This window comes from Streptopelia decaocto (assembly GCF_964273445.1).
Source record: "Streptopelia decaocto genome assembly, chromosome: 22".
NCBI classification, from domain to species: domain Eukaryota; kingdom Metazoa; phylum Chordata; class Aves; order Columbiformes; family Columbidae; genus Streptopelia; species Streptopelia decaocto.
In genome coordinates this window covers 924,557-936,686 of record NC_138677.1, presented here as the reverse complement: position 1 = coordinate 936,686, position 12,130 = coordinate 924,557, and the positions used below count along the sequence as shown (strand labels likewise).

At 40.5% G+C, this 12,130-nt stretch overlaps 1 protein-coding gene across 1 annotated transcript; it reads right to left on the bottom strand.

Moving 5' to 3' along the window:
• Nucleotides 1-6,959: 6,959 nt before the first annotated feature.
• Nucleotides 6,960-7,895, bottom strand: LOC309449031 (olfactory receptor 6Y1-like; the record flags this gene model as incomplete). Its single annotated transcript, XM_082070941.1, has 1 exon — nt 6,960-7,895. One exon carries the CDS (start codon nt 7,893-7,895, stop codon nt 6,960-6,962), a length of 936 nt encoding a protein of 311 aa, XP_081927067.1.
• Between the last annotated feature and the right edge of the window lie 4,235 nt (nt 7,896-12,130).

The following is a 12,130-nucleotide window of genomic DNA, read 5'->3' as shown; positions in this document are numbered from 1 at the left end:
ATTATTCATTTTAGAAGAATTTCTGGAATCCGTGCCTGAGTCTCGGCTACAGGAAACCTAGGGAGAAGGAACTTCTGTAACGCTACAGCTTCTTCTATTGCCAAAGTTTCTTCTATTGTTGAAAAAGAGAAATAGCTACATCTGCAGTGTGATTCTTCTAGTCCTAACATACCTGTTTAAAATATAGAGGAAAAACAGTGCCCTAGAGCCATATTTCTTCATTAGAAAAGGAATCAAGCTAGCAAGAAAATGAGAAGAAAAGAGATTCCTTTATCTATAACAATATAAAGGAAAATGTCAAAATTGTCTGTTAGTAAGGTCAACCATTTCATGGCTATGTATGTCTGTCCTAATTGTCCTTATTTTCAAATATTTATATTTATTCTGGTTTTATGTGTAACCATCAATGATTTAAATGTAACAGATATAAACTTATGAAAAAAATTTGATAATAGTAAAACATCTTTGCAATTGAAAGGTATCCTATATTCTATTTTTTTTAAATAACATTTATTACTGCTTTAAGTAAACGTGTCTTTTTAAACAGACTAAGCAAAATCTAAGCTAAGAATGAAACTGCTGGAGATGCTTTTATAGCCAGTGAGAGGGGCACTTCAGGAAGATTTTTGATTCACCTGAGATCCCGAGAAAACTCTGGAATTGTCTGTCTCTTTGTTGATCAAACAGAAAGTCTAGGATGACTAATGCAGACCCATCAAATACTGGCTTCTTGCTGACGGACTTCCTTTCCAGAAGAAATAACTGCATTCATAAGTCCTGTTTACTCTAAGTGCTGTGGAATCAGAATAAAAACACAACTATTTTTAATCCAGTTCGATCACTAAACTTAGCAAAGCAAAGCTCAGACTTCACAAGCCACAACACACATACCTTGTAATATCGAGATTAAAGCCAGGTATGTTTTTTTTTGAATTGAGACTTCTTGAACACATTTCTAAAAACACTGAGTATTTTTTCTACTCGGCTGATTGTTCAGTAGTCTCTTGTCAATCAGTAGTTCACTGGCCTTTCATCTTGCTGGTTGTGAGCGCATTCCCCTTAGCGTGTTGCTCATGTATACTTGAATAGGTGTGCATAAAAACACTAGGGATTCAGCTTCTACAGCCTTAGATCTTCACAGCAGACATCTAAATCTCCAGTGAGATATTTTTCCCTTGTGCCATTTGTCTTTGCCTGGAAAAGAAGAGAAACCAAGAAGAAAACCCAAACAATAAAGTGTAATGCTGCCTCTGTGTGTCTTTTATCTCTACTTTTTTTCACTGTTTCTTATGCTCCTTTTTGATTTATTTCCAATAAGAAAAACACTGTGGACCTAATCAAACCCTGCCAGCCATTAGAATCTGCTTCCTTCCAGAATACCAAACCAGAACAGACACCAGTGCATTTGTCCCAACCAGTGAGTTCCCTAGACAAAAACAAGTCTTCTCTGACTGGCAGGGAGAGAGTGCTCACCTCTTAAAACTTAGACATGATTCAGATGGCTGACACTGAGGCTGAGCCTCAAAGGGAAACTGACCTGGACTCCAGCAACCTCTCCAGGAAGAAAAAAGCATCTCACAACTCCTCTGTGGGTATCTCAGACACCCTAGGACATGCTGTTATTTTTCAACAAGCAAACTTGCCTTATTTTCAGCATAGATGCTGTCCTGGTTTTGTTAAAAAACAAGTTTCTCTTTTAGTGAATTTGCCTGTCAGCTAAAGTTTCATATCAGCTGCATTTTCCTGGAGAACCAGATCCATGTTTTGGTAAACACAGCAATGGAATGCGAAGTTATTGATAAGCATGGATGGACATCTCGTGAGAGGGGCAACGAGAAACTGGTGACCAAGAAACTGACTAACGGAGTATAACATTCCATTCACGTGATACTTCATATAAAAATGGGAGATCACGAGGATATTGTCTCTCTTTTTCCCTTTTCCTTATGGTGACATTAGGAGAGAACCTGGCGAGTCGTCCCCGCGAACTGACGCCTAGTGAGAGACTGAATCCAGCTCCAGCTGGCTGCAGAGTCCAGTCCAGGACTTTGGGTGCCAGTTCTGCAGTTGCTGGGACTTTCAAGATTGGTTTTATATATTTTGTATTGTTTTCTCTATTCTTATCAGTAGCATTAGTAAAACATTTTTAATTTTTCCAGCTCTCTTCTCTCTGTCCTTCTTTCCCTCCCGATCGCCTGTCCTGAGTGGGAAGGGGGGAGAGGGAGGGGCAAAAGGGGGAAAGTGGGGGAGGAGAGGAGGTTAACAATACACCTGCCAGGGTTTTATTGTCACCCCGCAATCTAAACCCTCAACAGGAGCTTTGCATTAAGTTACAGTAGACTATATTATTTTCGTTTTGAAGAGTGTTTTAAAATAAATCTACATGTTTCTCTTCTTTATAGAAGATCTTCCCCAATTTATGACTCATGATAGATCTATACCTTCTACAGCCATAGATAGTATTTTACTTTTGCATATGTTCTCACCGGCTCCCAAAGGCAGATGATAAGACTAAGAGAGATAGTAAGGTTCTCAAGAGCTAAGATTGGACTCACAGTCTTATCAACATTACTTGTGGGAGGCGATTTATTTACAATACTTTAAAGGCACCAAACCTTCAATTTGCAAAAGTGTTCATTATGAAAGCTTCCAGAAATAGACTTTTAGATGCAAGAGAGAACTTGCATACTCACAAAGTTTATGTTTGTATAGTACTTGTTTGTGTTCTCTTCTTTCCAAAGGACATTTAGGCACCCCTGTAGAATAGGTAATCAATTATTTGTTTCAGGTTATCTAACCACATCATTAAAAAAACCCATAACAGTTGGACGATAATCTTCTTCACAGTGTATTTGAAGGATTTTCTTCACATAATTTCATAGCAATCATCTTCAGATCAATACTTTAAAACTAGCCAACGTGTGTAGCCAAATAACGGTGTCAGAGGAGCCACACACCTTCAAAATTCAGTATTTCCATGGAAATCTCATTAAGGAGTACTGAAATGCTATGGTTTTCATAGAAAAACTGAAATAAGGGGAGAAACAGATTTGGTGATCATTGGTGTATAAATGCTTGAATTTACTGTAATCAGAAAAAAAGCGGGCTTCACGATGTACTGGTTTTGTCTGGAACAGAGTTCAATTTTTAATTCTAGCTTTTGTGGGGCCATGTTTTGGATTTGTGCTGAAACAGTGCTGATAACACAGGAACATTCCGATTATTGCTGAACAGTACTTGCACAGTGTCAAAGCCTTTTCTTCTTCTCACACCACCCAGCAGTGACTGTCAAGGGGATATTTCATACCATAAGATGCCATGCTCAGCAATAAAAGCTGGGGGAAAGAAGGAGGGAGGGGGAATACTCAAAGTGATGTTTGCCTTCCCAAGTAGTCATTATGTATGATGGAGCCCTGTTTTCTTGGAGATGGCTGAACACCTGCCTGCTGATGGGAAGTACTGACTGAATTCCTTGTGTTGCTTTGCTTGCACGCAGCTTTTGCTTTACAGATTAAACTGTCTTTATCTCAACCCATGAATTTTGTCACTTTTACCTTCCTGATTCTCTCCTCTATTCCAACTGAGAGGGGAGTGAGCAAGTAGGTATTTGGGGCTTGGCTGCCTGCTGGGGTTAAACCACAAGTGACACAAAAGTCTGATGTAGACATTACAAGCTGTATTTAAATCTAGGAGAGAAATAGACACCTTTTGAGAATTATTCATAACATCTTTACATTAAAGGCATATGATAAGATAAATAGAATAAATATCCTCTTGGGGGTGATAATACATGTCCATGAATAGTAAAGGAGCCTAGGGTAGTTGGCTGAGATATCTAATTAGACGTTAGATTTAGGTATCTATTTCTTAGGTAGCTTTGGAGGAATCCCTGCTTATATATCAAACTATCTCTGTGGCTCTCGATCTGCTGGATTTATTTTGTTAGTTTGTTTGGCTCCTTTCCCACAGTATGGTTCATACTGTATTTTATTTTTACAATGCATGGATTACCTATTTCCTCATAGCAGATTTTCTGTGAATATCTGGAATAGTCAGCAGCTTACATCTCTGGTGAGTTTCCCAGTATGGTTACCTTGAAGCTGTTCTTGACACCTCTCCCTAAAACTGTGCTCAAGTCTTCAAAAAGTCTTGTTTGGATCGGTTGTATCCATGGCAACAGAATGCACAGAATAAGTTATTCCAGCAAGTGTTTCCAGGTTTCCTCCCTGGAAAGCTAGATGCTTCATTAACTGCAAAGCCTAAAAAGGCAGCCTGCTAGTACAGAGCATAGAATGTCAAAAACTATGGTCTTAATTATAAACTCAAACCCACATTTAACATGATCACGTAGTTATGCACTCAGCTGACGGTTTTTAATATTGTTTTAATTTGTTTTTTACAGAGTATTACATATTTTGAATCACTGTGATATTCTGAGCATGGAGTAAATTTCTTAGAGGCACATTTTTACCTACAGAGACTTCTAACTGATAATCAGATTTTCTCATGGATAAGCAGATGTGTCTCTAGACTCCTTCATATTCAATGGGAAGACTTAGAATCATAGAACGTCCTGAGTTGGAAGGGACACACAAGGACCGTCAAGTCCAACTGCTGTCCCTGCACAGGACACCCCACAGTTCACACCGTGTGTCTGAGGACGTTGTCCAGTCTCTTCTTGAACACTGTCAGGCTTGAGGACTTGGACTGTAGTCTGTGAGCCAGAGGTTAAGGTCATGACTCTTGCTGGAATACTGCTGGATCCAGGGCTCATGCAGCCTGAAGGAAACATTGAAGTGTTCTGTTGTTGTGAGGGAGTAATTTAGGGTTCTGCTTACTGCAGAATAATATTTAGATTTCTTAAAGAGAAGCACGACATTAAAGAGTTCAGTGGTGGGTTTGCTCTATTATTTACTGCATGGGGGAGATACACCAAGCCAAATGCTGCTGACCGTCTCTCCAGGAGCCTGTACCCATTCACAAAGCAAACGTTCAGGTGTGTTCCCTCCCTGATAACCGTTCACTCTGGAGTCTGTGCCTTAGAGCTCTGGAAGCAAACTTTCAGGCAGGGCCTGTATCCATCATGGTGCAAGCTTTCTGGATCCTTCTCTCCCTGATAACCATTCGCTCTGGAGTCTGTATTTTAAAGTTCCGAAGGCAAACTTTCAGGGGAGGCTTGTACCCGTTCGCAAAAGGCATCCCCTCCCTGATAACCATTCACTCTGGAGTCTATGTTTTAAGCTCCAGCGGCAAACTTTCAGGTGAGGCCTGATAACCGTACGCAGAGCAGACTTTCAGGAAACAAATTTCTCAGGAAAAAACAATAAAAATAATGGAGTAGAACAGCAGGAGGGCTGACTCCAGCTGGTACCTGCACAGAGGTCCCACCCGAGCAGAGGAGACCAGGGACTTTTATATCTTTGCAGACCATTCATACCATGATTCAGTCCAATAGCAATATTTCACTGTGGATCTTCTTGCTTCTCATTGGATCTTTTTCTCTGATTCCACTTGGGCCTCTGTTTTGTTCAGCTATAAACATTATTTATGATCCGTACCCTGGCAGTTACTGTTTTGTCTAAATAAATCCTTCCTTATGAGTGAAGTGCAAAATAGGCCCCGTTTTGCAGATGTCTGTAATGTCTCCGTGTTAGCCTTGGATCGTTATTTTTCCCAGTCAGTTCCGTTTTTCCCAGAAAAGTGCAAACTAGACAGTATCTTGCAAGTGTTCACTGTAGTTTGTAGTTCCTTTTGGTAAATATGAGCAGAACTTTACAGCTCAAAATTGTAGCAAATCCAGCTTACCAAGTAACATAAAGCAAAGAGCATATTAAAAATCATACAACCTTATATCTCTAAATAATTCATTATATTTAGTGTGCATCTTCTCAAGCTAAATGATTAATATTGCACTTGAATTGGGCTCATCCACTGACCTGTGAGTAGTAAAACCATTGCCCCACAGCTCACTTATTTCACAGGGAGAGCTCACAGTGGCTTATCCGGGCTGTCATATTTATAGAATGAAGTGGTTGACTCGTAGTCAAATTGCACACAGTAGGAAAAGTCTGCACGAGACTCCCTGAACCCCCAAGTTATTGGGGTTCAGTTCCCATTCTGCTTCCCTGTGGGTCTCCTGGCAGGAGTTCTTGGCCTGGTTACGGCTCAGGCCCTTCCCTCCTCTGGAGCCTGGACCAAACTGCTCTGGCTGGGCTGGGGGGGCAGGGTGGTGGTCGAGTGCATCCGCCACATCTATCCTGTCACTTGTGTCTGAATTTCTTCTTCAAGTGATTGATTTCATATGCCCTGGGTACAATAAGGTTATTCAGGTTACCTGGGATCTGGTGTGAACCAGAGGCTGAATCCAAGTGACACTGTAGCTATGCCACAGCATGAGCTACTCACATTATATTCTCTCTATTGCTATATTAAAAAAGTTTTCTCCTTCAGAGGATGATTCATTTTATCCTAAACCAGGTACTTAAGAAAGTTAAGATTACTTATCCTTATCCTGCCTCTTTTTTTTGAGGGACAATAACAGAATCTCAGAGTAAAAGAAATCAGATGTCTATATCTGCATTTTACATGCCTTTTACAATCCCAGAAAATGTTTTCTGGACCTAGTAAATTATCTAGGGCAAACAAAATCTGAGGTTCAGTTTCTAGCATTGCGAAACCCATTTAAAACTGGAGCAGTCATTCAGCTGAGACCTCTGAGAAAAGCAGGCAGCATAGAGTCATAGGGGGTAAACAAACAAGCAAAAAAACTCCCAACCCCAAACCATAATACGTATATAGATCAAATTTAGATTTAGTCTAGTTCCATAATTATGGTTACTTGGTGCATGGATAGGAGAGTTTCAGTTTAGCATGATTTAAGGTCCGGACCTGGTGACTTCAGTTCATCAGCACTGCCACGTGATCTTCATGAGCAAAACCAGAAGTCTTTTGTTGATTTCTTAGGTATATCTTGTGCAAGTCAAAGTCTTCCTCAGGGCAAACCTGACTTCTTTGTTTCTAAGACAATATATGAGAGGATTCAGAAGTGGCACAACTACTGTGTACAAGACAGATACCAACTTGTTAGCATGGTGGGTATACATGACCTTAGGGTGGGCATAAGTGAAAAGAGTGGTGGAGTAGAACAATATCACTACAGTCAAGTGGGAGCTGCAGGTGGAAAAAGCCTTTTGCCTCCCCCGAGAAGAAGGGATCTTCAGCATGGTGAATATGATGCAAATATAGGAGGTAACCACAGTACACAGAGGCACCATGATGACGATCAGAGCCAAGATGAAGTCCACTAGCTCAGCCAAGGAGGAATCACTGCAGGAGATATTCAGCAGGGGTGAAATATCACAGAAATAGTGATTGATTTTGTCTACACCACAGAATGAGAGCTGGGCTATAAAGCTCAGCTTGATGGAAGAAGTGATCAAACCACACATCCAACAGGCAGCTGTCAGCTGAGCACAAAACTGACGATTCATGATGAGAGAATATTGGAGAGGTTTGCATATAGCCAAGAAACGGTCATAGGCCATAACAGCTAACAGAATATACTCAGTACAAACAAAAGTAACAAAGAAATATAACTGTGTCATGCACCCATGGAATGAGATATTTTTATCTTGAGAGAGGAAATCTATGAGCATCTTTGGCTCAATGACAGAAACATACCAGATCTCTAAGAAAGACAGATTTCCTAGGAAGAAATACATGGGTTTTTGCAGACTGTGGTTAGTTCGGATTATGAGAATGATAAGGAAGTTTTCCAACACAGTCAATAAATAAGCCAGAAGTACAGCAGAGAAGAGGAGCACCTGTAGTTCAGCAGTGGTGGGAAAACCCAGGAGAATGAAATACATGACACTGGATTCATTTCTCCCACCCATTCTGTACAGGAAAGATGAACCTTAACCACCTGCAATAAATTAATACAATGAAACCTAAGCAGACAGGCTTAAATTCATAACAGTATGTTACGCCACCACTTAACACACTGTAAAGTTCCAATACTTTGTTGCTGGATTTCTAGAAATTAGTTGTGTTAAATACATCTACTCAATTCAGAATTATTCACTGTAAAAATGTAAACATGTTTTTTACTTTATACTTCATGGAAATAAACAGGCACTACCAGTCCTATCTCATCTAAGACACAGGTCTAAAATAATGCAGATGAATCATGCTATCATGTTGTCCATCCAGTATAAAAAAAATGTTAGGTTATGAGCTTATAGATAGACAATTACATTGTCAAAGTTTTAATTCCTACATCTATACATTTCTGAAATTATACCATGTGTGAACTGTGAGGGAAAGGTGAAGTACCACAAGGATATATATAATCTGATTTAAAAAACAGAAGGACCCTATTACAAGTTTCTATGGCTAGCTGTGAGGACACTGATATCTACATAAACCTTATTGAGATACAAAGGTACACATAATGTCCCAGATGCAGCATAATTGCAAGTTAATTGTAGTTCTGGGTCTGTTTCATTTGCAGCTAACTCAGATCATTTCTTCAAAAATAATAATACCTCAGCCTGTGCTATTGTTAGCAAACGAGACGCATAACCACGGACGTAGTTATATGCGGTGCTTTATTTCAGTGCTGGGAAACCAGGGGTTCGCACCCAAAGCTTCGACCACTGATTCGAACTCCAGTACATTTATACAATTTGGTTACACACATATTAATTAGGGTTACAACGTATGTATTGCATATTCATCAGATTACACAACTATTTCACAATATCAGTTGCAACCCCTTGGAACTACTCTGAGCATGCACAGCGCCCTCTGGTGGTCGTTCAGGGCTCTGCAGGATGAAGTCAGGAGTCTTCTTCACCCGTGGACTTTTCACCTATTGTCACCGCACATGCGCACTATTCCTATATTCATTGTGAAATCATGTAAAATTCTTGGATTTCTTAGATGTGCATTCTCAGCACATCCTATCCTTTCAAGATAAGATAAGGACTGAGAACTAACTTTCAGTTCTCTATTCTCAAACTAAGATAAGAACTTGTATACAACCTGTGAAACTTCAAGATAAGGTGAGAATCTTGGATACAGTTTACAAAAACAAAATACAGCTCCCGAGACTAGTTACAACTATAACACTATTAGAAACAAAACTGTTCTCAACCTTCTGTAATGGGAATTCAGAGTGGGATACACCACCTTAGTTGCTCCTGAAGAGTATGATCAATAGGGAACAGATGTAGTGTACACTGTTGTGTCAGTTGCATGATTTATACCAACACAGATAAATCTACAACCTTATTTACCTTCAGTGCCTCATGAGATGTGACCTAGAAATTATAGATAACCTCCCAATGGAAGCAATCAGAGAAAGAGGAGAAATGCTATTGTTTCCCCTGTGATTCCATACAGGGTAGAATTAAAAAACTCTGAAAATGTCTAAGATTTTGTCTGAGACACTGAACAATGAAATACCACAAGCTGACATCTACTGATTTTTATAGGGCAGGGGAAGAAAAACACACCCAAAAAACAAAAGCAAAAAGCCCTAAAGCAGAGGATATGGTGTCCTGGATACATTCCTCACATGATTTTGATTTACCGGCAATTTGAAATTATTTCTAATAGCAATTAATCGGTTGCTGATTAATGAAGTGATTTAAAGCAATTTGATGGGATTTGTTATATTTAAAACAGCAACTTAATTACAGAGCTGAGAATGACAAGGGTCACACAATATTACAAAGAGAGAAATCAGATCACATAGACATAATCGTGCACACAGATATATAGACAAAAACATAGACACACATGAGTATTAATTCATGTATACTAAAATATATGTGGATACACATACATCAGTCAAAATCAGACAAAATTTCCCTCTTGAGTTTAGCGAATTACTTACTTTCAATGCACCAGCATTCTCAACAGATGATTGTTGAGCCTCAAGCAATCTGTCTTCGCCCCACAGCTTTGCACCATCCGTTTGTCCTGAGGTGACACTGAGAAGGCATCTCCCCTCAGAGTGAGGTGTGAAGTTGCAGCCCGTGGTGACCCCAGAGAGCTCAACAGGTCTCACTTTGAATTCGCTGTTTATAGGGTCATAAGATTATAGGCTTTAGTCAGTATTTTTCCACTCTAGCAACACATAGGGCCAGGTAATATTCTGGTGTTTTCCACCATTTGTCTATGTTCAGAACTTTTCAGATCATATAGTTTTTGTACCATCTTGCTTGAGCTACAGTTGAGGTAGCAGGGGAGCCACAGGTGCCCTAGGCTGTCGGAATTGATTGATCATTGCTACCTCTCCTAGGCAGAAGGGGTATCTTTTCCTACATAACAGAAGCCCCAAGACTGTGGAGGGAGTGCCTGAGTGCTCTGACTCACTGCATTTGCATAATTGGAATTGTTCTCCCCAACATACCCAGCTTGCCCAGGTATCCAGATGGCCCAAGTGGCAGGAGGGCAGCTCCACAGAGAGGAATCTGGGGATTCTGGTCAAGAGCAAGTTGAACACGAGCCAATCGTGTCCCTGGCAGCCAAGAGGGACCCGTGTCCTGGTGCACCCAGCACAGCACGGCCAGCCGGGCAGGGGGGACTGTCCCGCTCTGCTCTGCCTGGGGCGGCCTCACCTGGAGCATTCACTGTGTGCAGGGCTGGGGACACGGGAGAAAAGGAGATAAAGCTACTGAAGGAGTAAGAGTGGTCTTTGGGGCATGACATATCCTCTGATGCTTGCATATGATTTCTGTGTACCCCAAGGTCTGAAGTCACAGGAAGTCTTCATTAATCTCCTCAAGAACCAGGGAAAAGAAGGATTTAATAGCAAAAGACCCCCAAAACAAATCCTGTGGCTGGAAGGGGCACTTCAAGGAGGAAGTCAGGCAGAGAATTCTCTCAGGAGCTTGTTCGATAGTTAATAGCCAAACATAGATTGTGTGTCTACAGTCAGGAGAATACTGCCCCAGTTCTCCTCCAAACTCTGAAGACAGTGATATTTTTACATTTTTACCTGAATGTTATTAGTTCAAAGTATTTGAAAAAATGTGAGGACTTTGCTGCAATGTTCCAGAATGGTGTTTTATGATATGAAATTAAGAGCATGTCGTACCCAGAAACTCCTGAAAAACTCTGCAGTTGTTCCATAGATGAAGGAGCCAAAATTAAAATAGTTTTCACAGAATCACAGAATGGACTGGGTTGGAAAAGACCTCAGAGATCATCCAGTCCAACCCTTGGTCCAACTCCAGTCCATTGACTAGATCATGGCACTAAGTGCCATGTCCAGTCTCAGTTGAAAAACCTCCAGGGACGGTGAGTCCAGCACCTCCCTGGGCAGCCATTCCAATCCTGACCACTCTCTCTGCAAATAATTGATTCCTAATCTCCAGCCTCAATTTCCCCTGGCAGAGTTGAAGCCCATGCGCCCTTGTCCTATTGCTGATGCCTGGGAGAAGAGCCCAATCCCCACCTGGCTAGAACTGCCCTTCAGGTAGTTCTAGAGAGTGCTGAGCTCAGCTCTAAGCCTCCTCTTCTCCAGACTAAACAAGCCCAGCTCCCTCAGCCTCTCCCCATAGGGCTTGTGCTTTATCTGTTATATGAGGAACAGACCCTAATGAGTTTTGGCTGAGAGAGAATTATTTAGTTCTGAAAGAGAGCCTACTAATGGATTTATAATCTTAAAGTATGTGTGATAAAGGAAGGAGTCCAGGTTACTTGACAGAATAAGCTGCATAAGCATTATAAATCATTAATATAGAAGCATTATAACACTTATAATACTTCTTAAGCACTTTGTGACCTGTCATGGGGATTAATCTCTATTTCCTTAAACAAATGGACTAGAATGGTATATATCCACATAACTTATAGTGCATGACTCCTTTAGATTAAACTCCCTTCTTAAGTACCTAAAAAGTTATTATAGTCAATGAAGCTCTGGGCAATACAGTCTCTGTGAACTGTAGCCAAGGTGAGATACATAAATTCTACAGAATTGGCTCCAGATGGCCATCTTTAGGAAACTGGTCCCGCCTTTAAACTTAATCATCTTAACAGATCTCTAGACACTGTTTTTATATATATATATAAACACCTATATATATATATATATAAACACCTATTCAGTGTCCAG